The 19,736-nt window shown below is 41.5% G+C and overlaps 1 protein-coding gene across 2 annotated transcripts in view; it reads left to right on the top strand.

Annotated features, from left to right (window-relative positions):
• Nucleotides 1-19,736, top strand: part of rgs3a (regulator of G protein signaling 3a) — a 244,983-nt gene that overhangs the window by 155,593 nt on the left and 69,654 nt on the right. For both annotated transcript variants that reach the window (XM_060912131.1, XM_060912129.1), the window contains one exon: nucleotides 10,152-10,943. In XM_060912131.1, coding sequence (XP_060768114.1) covers nucleotides 10,152-10,943 — 792 coding nt within the window. The remainder of the gene's footprint in view (nucleotides 1-10,151; nucleotides 10,944-19,736) is intronic.

Here is a 19,736-nt window from a genome sequence, read left to right as displayed (position 1 = left end):
AATTGCAGCTGTCAACGCACTGCTGTAATTCATCCTTTCGACTTTGAGACTTTAACTAACTTCTACATACACAAAAAATGATTCATGGCATTTAAGAGATTTGGCTTTGAATGCTAGCGTGGTGGTGATCATCATATGATCCCAAACCCCAGACACACGCTTCAGGCCTGCTGAACACAGAGAGTCATCTGAGAGTCATCTGAGAGTCCTCTTCAAATGATTCATGCCTGCCTTAATGTTTTTTTTTTTTTTTGCAGTTTATTATAGGAGCATTTGATAGCACATAAAAACTCAGACGCACCCAAAGATCCGCTCCAGGATAAAATTTATACGACTTTTTGTGACTCTTCATCATCCCATTGAGAAAAGACGCACATTTTTTTTACATGATATTTTGAAATTCGTTTTTCACATGATTCCTTTTCCATGTAAACAACAATAACAACAACAACAACAACAACAATAGTAATAATAACAGCAACAACAATAAAAACAATAACAGACACAACAATAATTATAACAACAATAATAATAATAATAATAACGACAGCAACAACAAAAACAATACTACTACTACTACTAATTATTATTATTGGATAATTTTTATTTATTTCGACATGCTTCATTTAGTAATTTGCACCTCATATATTTTACACATGATCTATTTATTTATTTTCACATCATATTTCCTGCCTACATTATTAATTTATTAATACACATTTATTTCCAGGTGTTAATCTTTCAAGTATAGGACCTGTGGTTTTATTTATCACATAATGCGACATGCGTAACATGTTGAAACATCTCATCTCATCTCATCTCATTATCTGTAGCCGCTTTATCCTTCTACAGGGTCGCAGGCAAGCTGGAGCCTATCCCAGCTGACTACGGGCGAAAGGCGGGGTACACCCTGGACAAGTCGCCAGTTCATCACAGGGCTGACACATAGACACAGACAACCATTCACACTCACATTCACACCTACGCTCAATTTAGAGTCACCAGTTAACCTAACCTGCATGTCTTTGGACTGTGGGGGAAACCGGAGCACCCGGAGGAAACCCACGCGGACACGGGGAGAACATGCAAACTCCGCACAGAAAGGCCCTCACCGGCCACTGGGCTCGAACCCGGACCTTCTTGCTGTGAGGCGACAGCGCTAACCACTACACCACCGTGCCGCCCATGTTGAAACATTTCCAGGTTTTTTTTTCCCCCTTCACAAATTTCTCACAATCACATTAAGTGATCCTGTGAACTTTAAACTTTAACAAGTCAGTGAATTTTATGCCTTTCAGCTAGAAAGGATTTTTTATAAGATATTTTATCATGTGTACTATTTAATGACTCGGAGCCGTCCCTCCGAAATCCATAGCGAAAGGCATCCCGGCTCGTGCCTTCGAGTTGTAAAGAGCAGACGCTGTTCAGACGAGACGTTTGAGAAATGAAAGCCAGGAACGGAAACGGCTAATGGTTGGTTTCGTGGTCTGCCCTCAGCTTTTTGAAACGTGAATCCTGCAAAGTGCTTTGCAATCTGATCCGTCCGCACCCAGCCTTAATGGACGATTATTACCTTATTGTTGTGTGACATCATTAAACTGTGATGTATGTTGTAATGTTAGAATCAATATCAATTCATTTTGTATTCATCTGAGCTCTGGATGTCTGAGATGTCTGAGTAGGCAATCCTGATTCACTACTCATTTCAGCTGATGGAAAGATGCTACGTTAGTGGTTATTAGCTCATCCAGTAGACAGGCGATGAGTTTAAACCATCATGTGTTGTCCATTGTCTGTCTGGCGTCATCCACATTTCACGAAAATCGCTTCTTCTCTCTCAATTCTTCACGGATTTTTATTATTTTTGGCAGGAAGGTAGGTCTGCCTGGGGTGCATAAGGCTTCTACACAAATTTGCATAATTACACTTAATAATGAAGATATGGAGTAATTAATCAATCCTTAATGAGCAGTTTCCATACAAATTGCTTCTTCTCCCTCAATTCTTCACCGATTTTGATTCTTTCTGGCATGAAGGTAGGGGTGGCTAGGGTGCTTATAACTTCTACCCAGATTTGCTTCATTACAATTATTAATGAAGTTATGGACTAATTTATCCTTAATGAGCAGTTCAACAAAAATCGCTTCTTCTCGGTCAATTCCTCACCGTTTTGGATTCTTTCTGCCAAACAGGTCGGGATTCCTAGGGTGGATATCGCTTCTATATATAGCTTGTGTATAGTGTATATAGCTTACAACATTTATTGCGCAAGGAAGGTGGCCCACTTTAGATCGTTCTTTCTGGGCTAGACGGGGCCGGAGTGAGCTACGCCGTCATTGACGGTCTCATTATTTATTTGTTCAGCGAATAATGTGATGGGAAATGAACTTTGGCCTTGTGCAAAATGGAAAACGAACATACAACAGGCATGAATTTTGGCTGCCAGGTCGCTCCGTTGTGTGTAGCTGTCGATGTTGATTGCAAAAGTAACTCAGTAGATTACACAGAGAAATGAAAAGTCTGAGTGAAAAATACTGTAGCGAGCATGCAGCGTGGAAGAAGAGTCTGGAGACAGAAAACTTAGCTTCTCGGTCGTTAGCCTGTGTTACTTGCTCTCGATCAGGGGCGTATCACCCGCGGGGGATGCGTACGTTTCATCCCCCCCACTTTTGTTGAAACACAATTTCATCCCCCGCACTTTTGTCAGATTAAAATGACATCATTATGAAAATTATACAGCTACTATAAAATGTGTAACAAGGAAGTAAACTATTGCCATAACGTTAGACAAAAAACAGCCACACAACGGACTCAAAACAGTTTTTCTCACCCGACCAATCAGCAGTTGCGTGAATATAATAGCCAGTTTGCGTAGCGTGCCGAAAGCGCTCAATAATACAGGATCTGTCTGCAGAGCTGCAGAGCCAACACCAGTTTTACCGCTCCTGATTCACCGTTCCAGGTTTGATGTCGCATGCAGTGCTTACTGTGCCAGGCTCTGCGGCTTTGCACACAGACCCTTCTCAAAGCGCTTGCGATGCCGTCGTTCAGACAGTTGTCCCAGGTGCCATGCCCTAAAAGATTGTGTTAATTTCCATAGGACTATTAATGCTGTCCTCTTTTGTCGTGCAATATTGACAAGGATGCAGAAAAGGAAAAGGCAGGGGACGATTGACTCCTTTTTCAAGAAGACCCAAGCAATTTGTTTCTTATAGGAGCAAAGAAAAAACACATTTGGTTGTTTCAAACACAAATAGTGTGTCAGGGTAAAGTAAGGTTGTCAGGATTTGTTGACAGTGATGTTAAATAGTAGTAGTTACTAGTTGTAAAGTCAGTTGAGGCAAGTTTTTTATTACGAGTGTGTGTGTTTGTACCAAGTCTACTTTTCATGCATTATAACTGCTTATCACTTTTTAGAAGAGTTTTTCAATTGAGATTTAAAGGCATTTCAAATCGAATGAATGTTCAATAATTGTTGTACAGTAATGTTATTTGGCCATTAAGTGTTTGTTGTATGTGTAGCCTATTGCATCATTTTCAAATTTTATGCATTAAACCTGATGTAATGCATGATGCAAACAAGTTTTGTACACGAGTTTGAATAATTAAAGACATTAAAAGCAGGAACTGCCCCGTCTTATTTGAATGCTATACTAAAGAGGTCCTTCCAGGATGCTGCGCTTCTCCAACATGAACTGATTAGCCATGCCTCCTGCTCACACAAAGCCATCCCAGTCCAAACTGTTATGCATGATGGTGTATGATCTATACACTGTGTAGCCCTATGACTTCTTGGGCTATGTGAAGTTTTTGGTTTTGTTTATATCAGTGTATACCAGTGTAGGCAGCAATACTGACATCTCTGTTATAGAACAGTATCCTGTTACCTAGAATTATCACTCAATACTTTTTGCCTTCACTTACTGAATAATTACATAGCCCTGGCAGTAACAACACCAAAACCCAACATGATAGATCTCTGCATGAAATGCAGAACTTGGCTGGAGTCAACTGGATTTATAGGCTTTCTGCTGTCCTCCCTTTCATTTGCATCCATGGACCATGGGGATGAAAAAGTTCCATATCGGTCATTGACAGTACATCACAGTGTACATCACAGTGTATATGTACGCCGGGCGTGTATATAGCCATAAACCGATTTCCAATGATATGGCTTCCCCATTCCAGAACACCCCCACTTTTGGAAAGCTTGATACGCCCCTGCTCTCGATAGATACAGTAGCACTGGCTTGAGCGCTTTATTAGCATTCGCTAACACTGCTGATGAACGCTACACCAGCTGGAAGGTGACTTCACTCATCTTCGACTCATTCAATATCATGCTAGCTGAATGGAATAATATATCTGATATACCACTCAAAGCCAGCCAATATTATTTAAATGTCGTCTGTGTGGATAATTCACTTCTCTTGCTCACTTTACAAGGCGACCCAGGGCCAGTCATACACATAAACACAGCTTTACAGAATCTCTCTTTGTCTCTTTCTCTCTCTGTCTCTCTCAGCCATGTGATGGACTACAACACTACCCTGTTTCACTTGTTTGCCAGGTAATAAATGTACCGCAGATGCTTTTGGCATGAAGTGGATTTATTCTGGGAGAGAGATTTCTCTCTTGCTGTGCTGCAGCACGCAAGCAAACCGAGTCAAACCAGCCCCAGGGAAAAACATCTAAAAATGATTACAGCGCAGCCTTTTGATGAGCCTTTCGAGGTTTTAAGCGTCCTGATGCCTTTATAATTGTTGAAAGACTAGTTGCTTTTCTTTTTTAAAGGCTTCTGAACACCAGAGATAAATTTCTAGAGATAAAAAGTAACACGGGGCGGCACGGTGGTGTAGTGGTTAGCGCTGTCGCCTCACAGCAAGAAGGTCCTGGGTTTGAGCCCCGGGGCCGGCGAGGGCCTTTCTGTGTGGAGTTTGCATGTTCTCCCCATGTCTGCGTGGGTTTCCTCCGGGTCCTCCGGTTTCCCCCACAGTCCAAAGACATGCAGGTTAGGTTAACTGGTGACTCTAAATTGACCGTAGGTGTGAATGTGAGTGTGAATGGTTGTCTGTGTCTATGTGTCAGCCCTGTGATGACCTGGCGACTTGTCCAGGGTGTACCCCGCCTTTCGCCCGTAGTCAGCTGGGATAGGCTCCAGCTTGCCTGCGACCCTGTAGAAGGATAAAGCGGCTAGAGATAATGAGAATGAGATGAGATGAGAAAAAGTAACACGATCCATTTTACTTTGCTGCTGCTGATGAGTTTATTTAGTAAACTAATGTACAAAATACAAGTATAGTGTACATTAAAATACATGGATAGCACAATAAACACTTATTTCCGTTGTGGTCCAAGTACATCAAATGCCAAAAAAGGGGGCTATAAACAAAAGAGGGGAGAAAAAAAAAGTGTCCAGGAGTTATACAAAATAAAATATGGCATGAACTAGAAGTTTAAAGGAGAACTGAAGTCATTTTAAAACTTGCTTTATTTCTTAATTAACTTGTTATTCAATTATGTTTGCAGTTTTAGTAACCTCATATCGTGACTCGTATTGGCAACTAATCGCAATTAAATATTATACTTATCGGCCTATTCGGTTTGTAGCCATGTTGAATTTAGTTCGTTTGGTCCACGGCAGGCGTCGCTTATCCGCGCGATCTTCACGAGACTTGTGCGAGACTTCGAAACGTGAAGTGTCAGCCAGGTGTCAGTGCCGCCATTTTGAAAACTGTTTTCCAAACGAAATACTGTGCAAAAACGAGTATAAATGACGATTACTGCCGACTTTTTTCAAACTTTCCAGATTGCCATCAAAACAAAGAAAACTTCCGGCGTGATTACATCAGCATTCGAAAGAGGGCGTGCGCGTCTTTTTTTGCGGTCGTGCTTAAAGAAATCAAATTAAAAGTCTCGAATTTGGTTTCATAAAAGGCAGCGGCAAAGAAGAAAGTATTCAGCTTTGATTTAAAAAAAACTGAAAGATGCAGGTACTTTGTATTGATTAATGTGGGAAATATGCTCAGTACAATATGGATTTATCACAAAAATATGTGCATGTATTTATTATTTTGAAAACCCACCCGACTGATTTGGCATGTTTTAATTGTGCGACAGTAATGATGTAAATACCAGCGAGACGGACTAGTGTCCGAAAGCATTTTTTCATTTTACCAATGGGCTCACTATATAGTCCTCTATACAGTAATTCCCTATATAGGGAGTAGTGAACGAGTGAGCGATTTCGGACAACAGGGAATGTTAGCAGATGTCGGTCACTTTGATTTCCGCTGTACGTTTTACTTTCGTCCTACGATGTCTCGCACAGGTCTCAACAAATCTTGTTTACGGCCATTGCTTATATGATATATGGACTGATATATTACAGAGCATATTTCAAACACTCATAATTTGCTATAGCAGCGACAAAATAGCGATCAAAAATGCATTTCTATATTTAAGAAAATGAGAAATAGAATTTTGATAATAAAATATTTGCCTTCAGTTCCCCTTTAACTAGGGCATAATAAAATTATTTTGTGAATGCTGATAAAATTGATCAAATAAAAAATTAGTTATATTGGATTTAAAACTATGTAAAACATTTATGGACTACAGCTGACTTGGTAGTTGGTTCCAGGCGGTGATCACGGTTATACTGTACCTAAATGAAGAATGGCCAAATGACTTTAGAGGGAACATAAAGGGACATGGGACCTGAACAGGTATTATGGCGGGTATTCTGAACACTTATAGAAGATGTGAGGTATCTCGGAGTGTTACCATATAACATGTTGTGGATGTGATTTAGTTTTAACTGTTTGACTCGGAGATGGACTGGCAACCTGTTGACCTGTTTGAACTCAGTATACCCTATAGGACTCTGACAACATTAATATTTAATCAGATAATGGACCGTTATTGTGTAAAGTTTTACAAAAATTTCACTTAAAGGAGAACCGAAGGCAATTTTTTTTAATCAAAATTCTATTTCTCTCATTTTATTAAATAAAGGAATGCATTTTTGATCACTATTTTGTCGCTGCTATAGCAAGTTATGAGTGTTTGAAATATGCTCTGTAATATATCACTCCATATGTCAAAGCGATGGCCGTAAACGAGATTCGTTGAGACCTGTGCGAGAAATCGTAGGACGGAAGTAAAACGTACAGCGGAAATCAAAGTGACCAACATCTGCCAACGTTGTCAAAAGACGCGCGCGCCCTCTTTCGAATGCTGACGTAATCAAGCCGGAAGTTTTGAGAGCAATCAGGAAAGTTTGAAAAAAGTCGGCAGTAATCGTCATTTAAACTCGTTTTTGTGCAATATTTCATTTGCAAAACGGTTTTCAAAATGGCGGCACAGACACCTGGCTGACACTTCACGTTTTGAAGTCTCGCACAAGTCTCGTGAAGATCGCGCGGATAAGCGACGCCTGCCGTGGACCAAACGAACTAAATTCAACACGGCTACAAACCGAATAGGCCGATAAGTATAATATTTAACTGCAATTAGTTGCCAATACGAGTCATGATAGGTTACTAAAACCGAAAATGTAATTGAATAACACGTTAATTAAGAAATAAAGCAAGTTTAAAAATGACTTCAGTTCCCCTCTAATACGTTAAATCAGATAACTCAAGTCAGTGCTCAATTCTGATTGGTCTGAGAGCGTTGATGAATTTTCTATAATAGCAGCTGTGATAAGTCTGCAGCTTTTTATATTAGAAATAAGCTCTTTCTATGATAATACATTATCGCTTCTATCTTACACAGCGAATTGTTTTCTGGCAACTTTTTAATTTGCACTAACCGTGCTGATGCAAATTGTTACTCTCACTCAGGATCCTTCTTCTTCTTCTCTTAATGTATTTTAGGACACTATTTCTCCCTCAGTTTTCAACCAATCATCAAATTTAACATGAAGAATACCTCTGGGCTGAATTAAGTTGCTATGACTTTTGGTACTGATCTGGATCACTGAACCAGAATGAGCCATAAAGATGGGATTTTTTTTCAGTCACTTATAACTTTGTCAATTTTCATGATTTTTCAATCAGTTTTTTATTTTGTTCAGGGCGGCAGGGTGTAACTTTTCTTCACTAAGCGTCATTCTCTATCTCTTACTGTTCTGGATCTATAGGATACTGTCACACCCATGCACGCTGGATTACACTTGCATGTGCTGCTAACTGATTCACGTGCATATGCTGCTCATGACTCACACCAGCACTGGATTAAGGTGCAATCAGCCCGCATATATAAGGACACCAAAGACTAACTCAGGTCGCGAAGTATTGAGTTGTTGAGTCACATTAGCAGGCCGTGTGTTGTTTTGATTTCCTGGTTTGCAAGTTCCTAGTTCCTGTTCCTAGTCCTTTGATTCCGCCTTTGTCTGTGCCTACAGTATTCTGTTTGTGCCTCGCCTGACCTACTGCTTGTTTGCTTATCGTTTCTGATTTATGTCTGCCGATTTGGACTGTTTGCCTGATTGGACTATAAATGGATAAAAGTGCCATTCTTAAACAAATAAAGAATTATGATTCACAAATCGCTGTGGTATCAGAGGAATAAAAAGGTGTGAGTGCTCCTCTATAGAGGCTACCGCCTGTTGACTCTTGGACATGTTGTAAATGTTTCACTAAACCTTCATCACTTATGACCTTTTTTGCGAGCATGTGGTACAGAATAAATACTGAGAAGTGCCACTGAGGCAGGAGCAAGCAGTGCAGAAATGTCCCACTATTCCCAGAAAGAGCCAGGTGGTAATCCACAGCCGAACTGCTTACTAATGATAATGTGACATGGGGAGAGAGAGAGAGAGAGAGAGAGAGAGCGAGTGAGCAGGGATCACAGGACGGCCTGCTGTCAAATCATTTGGAAAGACTTTAACATGAGTTCAGCGCCGTGTTACATTGACATTGATCATAAACAGGGCTACACCTGCTGTAATTAGCACTTTCTCTGAGGTGTTTAGGTGGTGATTGTTTGCCGAGTGTTTAGTGTGTGTGGCCTGGACAGGGATGGCAGGATTAGGCCGAAAAATGTGTCTAAATTGTGCCTAAAATAGCAGTTTTTTCCTGACATGTTAGATTGATTTGCATAGTCAAATTATACATCAATAAAAATGCTAATTAACAAATTAACCTAATATTTATGTAAATTATTAATCAGATATTAAAGTGGTGTAACGATGCAGGTTCGTCTCAATGCACATGATTTAGGAGAAAATCCTGTTTAGAACAGATTTTTTTTTTTGTGTGTGTGTGTGTGTGTGTGTTAAAGAGGTGTGGCCTCTGTAAAAGATGTGTGTCTACTTTTGATGTCAGTCCCAGTGAAGTAGGCGTGGCCTCTGTCTGTGTTAGTATCAGTGAAGGAGGTGTGATTTCCATGTGTGTTCGTATCAGTGAAGGAGGCGTGGCTACTTTTGCTGTCAGTTCCAGTGAAGGAGGTGTGGTTTCCATGTGTGTTAGTATCAGTGAAGGAGGTGTGGTTTCTGTAAAAGAGGTGTGGCAACTTTTGCTTTCAGTTCCAGTGAAGGTATATCCTCCATGTGTAACAGTGAAGGAGGTGTGGCCTCTGTAAAGGCCATATGGCGTCTTTTACTCTCAGCCTTGATGAAGGAGGCATGGCCATGTGTTTATATATGAGTTAAGGAGGTGTGGCCTCTGTCTGTGTTAGTATCAGTGATGGAGGAGGTGTAGTTTCTGTAAAAGAGGTGTGGCTACGTTTGTTGTCAGCTCCATGTGAGGGAGGCATAGTCTCCGTATGTAAGAGTGAAGGAGGCATGGCCATGTGTTAGTATATGAGTTAAGGAGGTGTGGCCTCTGTTTGTCAGTCACACCACTTTTCCTGTCAGTCCCAGTGAAGCAGGCATGGCCTCTTGGTTTATCAGCCCCAGTAAAAGAGGCGTGGCCTCTTTCCTGCTAGTGCCACACCTTTTATACAATTTTGACAATAATAAATCTCTTTGTGTATCAAATCAAATCAAATCATCTATAAATGATATTGTATTAAATCATTCCCATAAATGTATTTTTCATAGATCTAATTGTTGTCTCATATGAACCAACCAGAACACAGCTACACTATGAGTTAAAGCCTACTTTTTATTTTTAACCATATTATTGTTTTTATTGTTTCCTCAGATGCTGGAGCCTAAACTGGATGAACAGTGTGATCTGGGTGCTCAGTGGCGCCCCTCGGAGGACGATCACTCCCTCGGCAGCCCCTCTGACACCCCAGGGACCACAGGCACCACACCACTAGACGAGACTCGGCACCTTGTACCTCCTACGCCGCCCCCATCATCCGAGGGCAGCCTGAGTGACATCTGGAGGGTGGACAGAGGAGAGGAAGAAGAGGAGGAGAAAAAGACCCCTACAGAAGAAGAACAGGAAGGAGAAGAAGAAGTCTCACACAGCGTTGAAGCAGATGAAGTCGAGGAGAAGAATGAGAAAGACGAGGATTACTACACCAACCCTCCAGCATCCTCATCTTCCTCATCCTTTATCATCCCCGAGTTACGTCTGGACCGCTCTTTCAGTGCCGACGCTCTGTCCTCAACTGGTACTGATGAAGATGATGAGGATGAGGATGAAGATGAGGACGAGGATGAAGATGAGGAAGACAGTGATGATAACTACTTGGAGCCCACTAAAAGGAGGAGCATGGTGGAGGCGGGTTCGTATGAGAAGCACAGCGGCTCTGGAGGTCTGAGTGTACAGAACTCGCTGCGCAGACGTACACACAGTGAGGGAAGCCTCCTTCAGGACCCGCGGACAACCTGCTTCACCTCCGATAATGCCATCAACCGTCTGGAGGTGACCACAGCTAGTAAGGGGGGCTGGACACTGCCTTCACCCAAAACCCTGAAGAAGGAGCTGACCAAGAACGGAGGCTCCATGCACCAACTCTGCATGCTGTTCTCTGGCAGGAAGGTGAGCTGTTCTTCTGAAAAACAGTACTTATTATTATTGGCTTATTATTATTAGTGCTTTATGAAGTTTTTGGGCTGAAATGCAACACTGCAGAAAACTGAATCTCTCACTCTCTTCATAATAATTGGGGTCCTGATGCCACCAAGTGGTAACTTCTGCAAACTAACAGAGGAGCCCAGAAACAGAGTTTGAATGGAAACCTGATTATTCCAGCAATAAGACTGCAGCATAGTGTATGGCATTATTTTACATTTACATTATTTTATCCAAAGTGACATAGATGCGAGGTGGAGTCCAATCCAAGCATCCTGAGAGAACAAAAATCTCAGCCACAGGCATGGATATTCACCAAATTATCAGACGCAACTGCAAGAATGGTACAAATACTAAACGAGAAGGGCACTCGGTAGAGTAGAGTGCATATCTCCACCAAGCCACATAGTATCAACATCAAAATCAAACTACTTGAACCTTGGATAATAATAAAGCTGTCCACCAAATTTCATTCAAATCCGTTCACTACTTTTTGATTTACATTGGGAAAAGACAAGAATATCCTGGCCTGGATCCACATATGTCTGTATATATATATATACAGATTTGCATCAAAATCTAATCGATGGTTCCTTGGCCCATGGTCCATGTTTCCTCTGAATTTCATCCAAATCCATTAACTACTTTATGAGTTATGTTTGGAACAAACTAACTAACTAACTAACTAATGGAGGCAGAAACATTACCACAGTTGGTGGAAGTAAAAAAAAGAAACTATCTTGTATTTTGTGTATATAAGAATGTATGTTACTACTCTGAATAACTATTATTTGTTCACATAAAGTTACTACATGGTGTAGTGGAGTTGTTGCCTCACAGCAAGAAGGTCCGGGTTCGAGCCCCATGGCCGGCGAGGGTCTTTCTGTGCGGAGTTTGCATGTTCTCCCCGTGTCCGCATGGGTTTCCTCCGGGTGCTCCGGTTTCCCCCACAGTCCAAAGACATGCAGGTTAGGTTAACTGGTGACTCTAAATTGACCGTAGGTGTGAATGTGAGTGTGAATGGTTGTCTGTGTCTATGTGTCAGCCCTGTGATGACCTGGCGACTTGTCCAGGGTGTACCCCGCCTTTCGCCCGTAGTCAGCTGGGATAGGCTCCAGCTTGCCTGCGACCCTGTAGGACAGGATAAGCGGCTACAGATAATGGATGGATGGATGGAAGTTACTACATTTCATATTTTGGAATTAATTCCTAAAATTTGAACATGACTTTAAATTGTTATCGAAGTTAAACCAAAATTTGTATCCAAAGTACTCTGCATATAAGGTACACAACTGATTTCCCACTGAAGAGGCCGGTAAGAGATTGAACCAAACTTCCAAACACAGCTATAACGAAACTACAACCCCGATTCCAAAAAAGTTGGGACAAAGTACAAATTGTAAATAAAAATAGAATGCAATAATTTACAAATCTCAAAAACTGATATTGTATTCACAATAGAATATAGACAACATATCAAATGTTGAAAGTGAGACATTTTGAAATTTCATGCCAAATATTGGCTCATTTGAAATTTCATGACAGCAACACATCTCAAAAAAGTTGGGACAGGGGCAATAAGAGGCTGGAAAAGTTAAAGGTACAAAAAAGGAACAGCTGGAGGACCAAATTGCAACTCATTAGGTCAATTGGCAATAGGTCATTAACATGACTGGGTATAAAAAGAGCATCTTGGAGTGGCAGCAGCTCTCAGAAGTAAAGATGGGAAGAGGATCACCAATCCCCCTAATTCTGCACCGACAAATAGTGGAGCAATATCAGAAAGGAGTTCGACAGTGTAAAATTGCAAAGAGTTTGAACATATCATCATCTACAGTGCATAATATCATCAAAAGATTCAGAGAATCTGGAAGAATCTCTGTGTAAGGGTCAAGGCCGGAAAACCATACTGGGTGCTCGTGATCTTCGGGCCCTTAGACCAGCCTTTCTCAACTGGGGTGCCGCAGCACCCTGGGGTGCCGTCTGGCTTTGTTGGGGGTGCCGTCAAAAAATTATATATTCTAACACTGAAATAAATAAAATGAATTAAAATTCCAAAAAACGATAGTTACACTAATGCAGATCATCGCCGCCTCATGCATCATCAAAATTTGTCTCACGGCCCCCTTTCCCATGTCACAACGTCACTACTGGGGTCAGCGTGACTGCGTATATTTTATATGGGGGTGCCTTGAGAATTTGCATACTTCTGAAGGGTGCCGTGACTGAAAAAAGGTTGAGAAACGCTGCCTTAGACAGCACTGCATCACATACAGGCATGCTTCTGTATTGGAAATCACAAAATGGGCTCAGGAATATTTCCAGAGAACATTATCTGTGAACACAATTCACCGTGCCATCCGCCGTTGCCAGCTAAAACTCTATAGTTCAAAGAAGAAGCCGTATCTAAACATGATCCAGAAGCGCAGACGTCTTCTCTGGGCCAAGGGTCATTTAAAATGGACTGTGGCAAAGTGGAAAACTGTTCTGTGGTCAGACGAATCAAAATTTGAAGTTCTTTATGGAAATCAGGGACGCCGTGTCATTCGGACTAAAGAGGAGAAGGACGACCCAAGTTGTTATCAGCGCTCAGTTCAGAAGCCTGCATCTCTGATGGTATGGGGTTGCATTAGTGCGTGTGGCGTGGGCAGCTTACACATCTGGAAAGACACCATCAATGCTGAAAGGTATATCCAGGTTCTAGAGCAACATATGCTCCCATCCAGACGACGTCTCTTTCAGGGAAGACCTTGCATTTTCCAACATGACGATGCCAAACCACATACTGCATCAATTACAGCATCATGGCTGCATAGAAGAAGGGTCCGGGTACTGAACTGGCCAGCCTGCAGTCCAGATCTTTCACCCATAGAAAACATTTGGCGCATCATAAAACGAAAGATACGACAAAAAAGACCTAAGACAGTTGAGCAACTAGAATTCTACATTAGACAAGAATGGGTTAACATTCCTATCCCTAAACTTGAGCAACTTGTCTCCTCAGTCCCCAGACGTTTACAGACTGTTGTAAAGAGAAAAGGGGATGTCTCACAGTGGGAAACATGGCCTTGTCCCAACTTTTTTGAGATGTGTTGTTGTCATGAAATTTAAAATCACCTAATTTTTCTCTTTAAATGATACATTTTCTCAGTTTAAACATTTGTTATGTCATCTATGTTCTATTCTGAACAAAATATGGAATTTTGAAACTTCCACATCATTGCATTCCGTTTTTATTTACAATTTGTACTTTGTCCCAACTTTTTTGGAATCGGGGTTGTACATGCATGGATCCGGTCCGTGACTTGGATCTGCTCCAAAATGTAATGGGTTCTTCCTTGGCCCATGCTAAAGCCTTCCACCAAGTTTCATGGAAATCAAGTTGTTAGGTTTTGCACAGTCGTGCTTACAGGCAAATAAACAAACTGCACCGAAAACATAACCTCCTTTTGAGAGATAAATATGCAAAATTAATTGAACAGAAATGTCCAAAGTGACATCACCTAGATACAGTGTCTTGCAAAAGTATTCATCCCCCTTGGTGTTTGTCCGGTTTTGTTGCATTACAAGCAGGAATTAAAATGGATTTTTGGAGGGTTAGCACCATTTGATTTACACAACATCCATACCGCTTTAAAGGTGCACATTTTTTTTTTAAATTGTGACACAAACACTAATTAAGATGAAAAAAACAGAAATCTGGAGTGTGCACAGGTATTCACCTCCAAAAGTTAATACTCTGTAGAGTCTGAGAAAATATGTGGCATAACTTGAAGATTGCTGTACACCAACACAACTCATCTAACTTAAAGGGCGGCATGGTGGTGTCATGGTTAATACGGTCACTTCACAGCAAGAAGGTTCTGGGTTCGAGCCCAGTGGCCAGCGGGGGCCTTTCTGTGTGGAGTTTGCATGTTCTCCCCGTGCCTGTGTGGGTTTCCTCCAGGTGCTCTGGTTTCCCCACAGTTCAAAGACATGCAGTTAGTTTAATGTGGGGTGGCCTTGGGCTGAAGTGTCCTTGAGCAAGGCACCTAACCCCTGACTGCTCCCCGGGCACTGTAGTATGGCTGCTCACGGCTCTGGGTATGTGTGTGTTCACTGCTTCAGATGGGTTAAATGCAGACGATGAATCTCACTGTGCTTGAAGTGTGCATGTGACAAATTAAGGTTTGGTTTGGTTTGTTTTGCCTTGAGGAATGGGCAAAAATCCCAGTGGCTAGATGTGCTAAGCTAATCAAGACATACCCCAAGAGACTTGCAACTGGAATTGCAGCAAAAGGTGGCTCTACAAAGTATTGTGACTGAGAACATTATTATTATTATTCATCTCATCTCATTCTCATCATCTCTAGCCGCTTTATCCTGTTCTACAGGGTCGCAGGCAAGCTGGAGCCTATCCCAGCTGACTACGGGCGAAAGGCGGGGTACACCCTGGACAAGTCGCCAGGTCATCACAGGGCCGACACATAGACACAGACAACCATTCACACTCACATTCACACCTACGGTCAATTTAGAGTCACCAGTTAACCTAACCTGCATGTCTTTGGACTGTGGGGGAAACCGGAGCACCCGGAGGAAACCCACGCGGGCACGGGGAGAACATGCAAACTCTGCACAGAAAGGCCCTCGCCGGCCACGGGGCTTGAACCCAGGACCTTCTTGCTGTGAGGCGACAGCGCTAACCACTACACCACCGTGCCGCCCTATTATTATTATTATCTCATCTCATCTCATTATCTCTAGCCGCTTTATCCTGTTCTACAGGGTCGCAGGCAAGCTGGAGCCTATCCCAGCTGACTACGGGTGAAAGGCGGGGTACACCCTGGACAAGTCGCCAGGTCATCACAGGGCTGCACATAGACACAGACAACCATTCACACTCACATTCACACCTACGCTCAATTTAGAGTCACCAGTTAACCTAACCTGCATGTCTTTGGACTGTGGGGGAAACCGGAGCACCCGGAGGAAACCCACGTGGACACGGGGAGAACATGCAAACTCCACACAGAAAGGCCCTCGCCGGCCACGGGGCTCGAACCCAGAACCTTCTTGCTGTGAGGCAACAGCGCTAACCACTACACCACCGTGCCGCCCTATTATTATTATTATTATTATTATTATTATTATGGGGTTCATCAGTTTCATTTCTATACAAGTTATATCTGGGTATATGCCATACACCTGGGGAATATAACTGTCGATCATAATAGAAAGCACTTTCCGTAGGATATGTGAAGTTCCCAACAATGCTATTTTCTGAATTTGGTTGATCTCACTACCTCCTGGTATTCTGCCAAGGTACTCACTCACTATTTTATATCACCCCAAATGCTCCAATACGACTGGGATCATTTTAATCTTCTAAAATTAATAATAATAATAATAATAATACCTATGCAATAATAATGTATTAATAATGTATAATAATAAATGACCTATGGTCATGAGCTTTGGGTAATGACTGAAAGAACAAGATCGCGGATACAAGCAGCCGAAATGAGTTACCTTCGCAGGGTGGCTGGGCGCTCCCTTAGAGATAGGACGAGAAGCACAGTCACTCGGGAGGAGCTCGGAGTAGAGCCGCTGCTCCTCCACATCGAGAGGAATCAGCTGAAGTGGCTCGGGCATCTCTTTCGGATGCCTCCTGGACGCCTCCCTAGGGAGGTGTTCCAGGCATGTCCCCCCAGGAGGAGGCCCTGGGGAAGACCCAGGACACGCTGGAGGGACTATGTCTCTCGGCTGGCCTGGGAACGCCTCGGTGTTCTTCCCGAGGAGCTGGCCGAGGTGTCTGGGGGGGAAAGGGAAGTTTGGGCTTCCATGCTCAGACTGCTGCCCCCGCGACCCGGCCCCGGATAAGTGGAAGAAAATGAGATGAGATGAGAGATAATAATAATAATAATAATAATAATAATAATAATAATCATAATCATAATAATAATAATAATAAATAATAATAATAATCATAATAATAATAATAAAACACATATACAGTCCTGTGCAAATGAAATGAAATGTTTCAACATTAAAAATAAACAGTAATCAGTAAGCCATAATAAATGAAACAAAGTCAATATTTGGTGTGAGACGACCCTTTGCTTAAAAAAAAAAGTAGTCTGAGGTCCAGTGAGTGCAGTTTTATGCGGAAATGAGCTGTAGGTTTTACTGAGCATCTTCCAGAACCAGCCACAGTTCTTCTGGACACTTTGACTGTCACACTCGCGTCTTCATTTTGCACCAAAACCCAGCAGCCTTCATTATGGTTTCTTTTTTAATCTGAAAAGTGCGCTCTTATGGAACACGCTGCTCAGATACAAACTTTTTATTTTCTGTAACATTTAATTTTGTGCTGGAAAACGAACTAAATGTTTTTCTGTACTGACTTGATAATGTAGAAGGCATAAAATAGAAATCTATAACAAAGTTTGTATGGAAAAAAATGCGGGGCTAAGACTTTTGCACAGTACTGTATATTGTGTATTATACATCAACTACACGTCACCTCCTACAATACAGTATATGCTAAGACAAGCAATTGGCGTCCCTGTTTCTGCAGAATTCACACAGAGAATGAAGAATTGCATGGGTTTAAGGTTGGATTGTGATTTCTGTAGAAAGCCAGATGTGCAGATGTTCATGCTCAGGGTTTGAAGATCTTCAGGAAGCTGGTTTTTTTAGTTATGTCCACTAAAGGGTGCTGTTTCGCTTTGTGTTCTGCTGAAGCTTGAATAAGAATCTGCAGTTCTACCAGCTTAAAGTAGAATTGAGTGTAAAAGTTTGTATCCGCATTGTCTTTTGAGTGAAATAAAAATAGACACAGCTTTTTAGATTGCTAGAGAGATTTGCAGAAATTCAAACAAAGCACAGGAGACATCAAAGAGGCAAATAAAGGGGATACAAATCCATTACATTACAGGTATTTAGCGGGCGCTCTTATCCAGAGTAACGTACAGATACCCAGAGCAGCCTGGGGAGCAGTTGGGGGTTAGGTACCTTGCTCAAGGGCACTTCAGCCATTCTGCTGGTCCAGGAACCATCTTAAAGTATGATCATTTTATATATATATATATATATATATATATATATATATATATATATATATATATACATACAACCCCGATTCCAAAAAAGTTGGGACAAAGTACAAATTGTAAATAAAAACGGAATGCAATGATGTGGAAGTTTCAAAATTCCATATTTTATTCAGAATAGAACATAGATGACATATCAAATGTTTAAACTGAGAAAATGTATCATTTAAAGAGAAAAATTAGGTGATTTTAAATTTCATGACAACAACACATCTCAAAAAAGTTGGGACAAGGCCATGTTTACCACTGTGAGACATCCCCTTTTCTCTTTATAACAGTCTGTAAACGTCTGGGGACTGAGGAGACAAGTTGCTCAAGTTTAGGGATAGGAATGTTAACCCATTCTTGTCTAATGTAGGATTCTAGTTGCTCAACTGTCTTAGGTCTTTTTTGTCGTATCTTCCATTTTATGATGCGCCAAATGTTTTCTATGGGTGAAAGATCTGGACTGCAGGCTGGCCAGTTCAGTACCCGGACCCTTCTTCTACGCAGCCATGATGCTGTAATTGATGCAGTATGTGGTTTGGCATTGTCATGTTGGAAAATGCAAGGTCTTCCCTGAAAGAGACGTCGTCTGGATGGGAGCATATGTTGCTCTAGAACCTGGATATACCTTTCAGCATTGATGGTGTCTTTCCAGATGTGTAAGCTGCCCATGCCACATGCACTAATGCAACCCCATACCATCAGAGATGCAGGCTTCTGAACTGAGCGCTGATAACAACTTGGGTCGTCCTTCTCCTCTTTAGTCCGAATGACACGGCGTCCCTGATTTCCATAAAGAACTTCAAATTTTGATTCGTCTGACCACAGAACAGTTTTCCACTTTGCCACAGTCCATTTTAAATGAGCCTTGGCCCAGAGAAGACGTCTGCGCTTCTGGATCATGTTTAGATACGGCTTCTTCTTTGAACTATAGGGTTTTAGCTGGCAACGGCAGATGGCACGGTGAATTGTGTTCACAGATAATGTTCTCTGGAAATATTCCTGAGCCCATTTTGTGATTTCCAATACAGAAGCATGCCTGTATGTGATGCAGTGCCGTCTAAGGGCCCGAAGATCACGGGCACCCAGTATGGTTTTCCGGCCTTGGCCCTTACGCACAGAGATTCTTCCAGATTCTCTGAATCTTTTGATGATATTATGCACTGTAGATGATGATATTAGGGGATTGGTGATTTAGGGGATTAGAATTAGGGGGATTGGTGATCCTCTTCCCATCTTTACTTCTGAGAGCCGCTGACACTCCAAGATGCTCTTTTTATACCCAGTCATGTTAATGACCTATTGCCAATTGACCTAATTAGTTGCAATTTGGTCCTCCAGCTGTTCCTTTTTTGTACCTTTAACTTTTCCAGCCTCTTATTGCCCCTGTCCCAACTTTTTTGAGATGTGTTGCTGTCATGAAATTTCAAATGAGCCAATATTTGGCATGAAATTTCAAAATGTCTCACTTTCAACATTTGATATGTTGTCTATGTTCTATTGTGAATACAATATCAGTTTTTGTGATTTGTAAATTATTGCATTCTGTTTTTATTTACAATTTGTACTTTGTCCCAACTTTTTTTGGAATCGGGGTTGTATATATATATATATATATATATATATATATATATATATATATATATATATATATATATATATATATACACACAGTGGGTAC

Source organism: Neoarius graeffei, chromosome 28 (assembly GCF_027579695.1).
Source record: "Neoarius graeffei isolate fNeoGra1 chromosome 28, fNeoGra1.pri, whole genome shotgun sequence".
In the NCBI taxonomy this organism is placed as follows: Eukaryota; Metazoa; Chordata; class Actinopteri; order Siluriformes; family Ariidae; genus Neoarius; species Neoarius graeffei.
The sequence above is the reverse complement of the archived record's forward strand: the minus strand, read 5'-3'. Positions and strand labels throughout refer to the sequence as shown.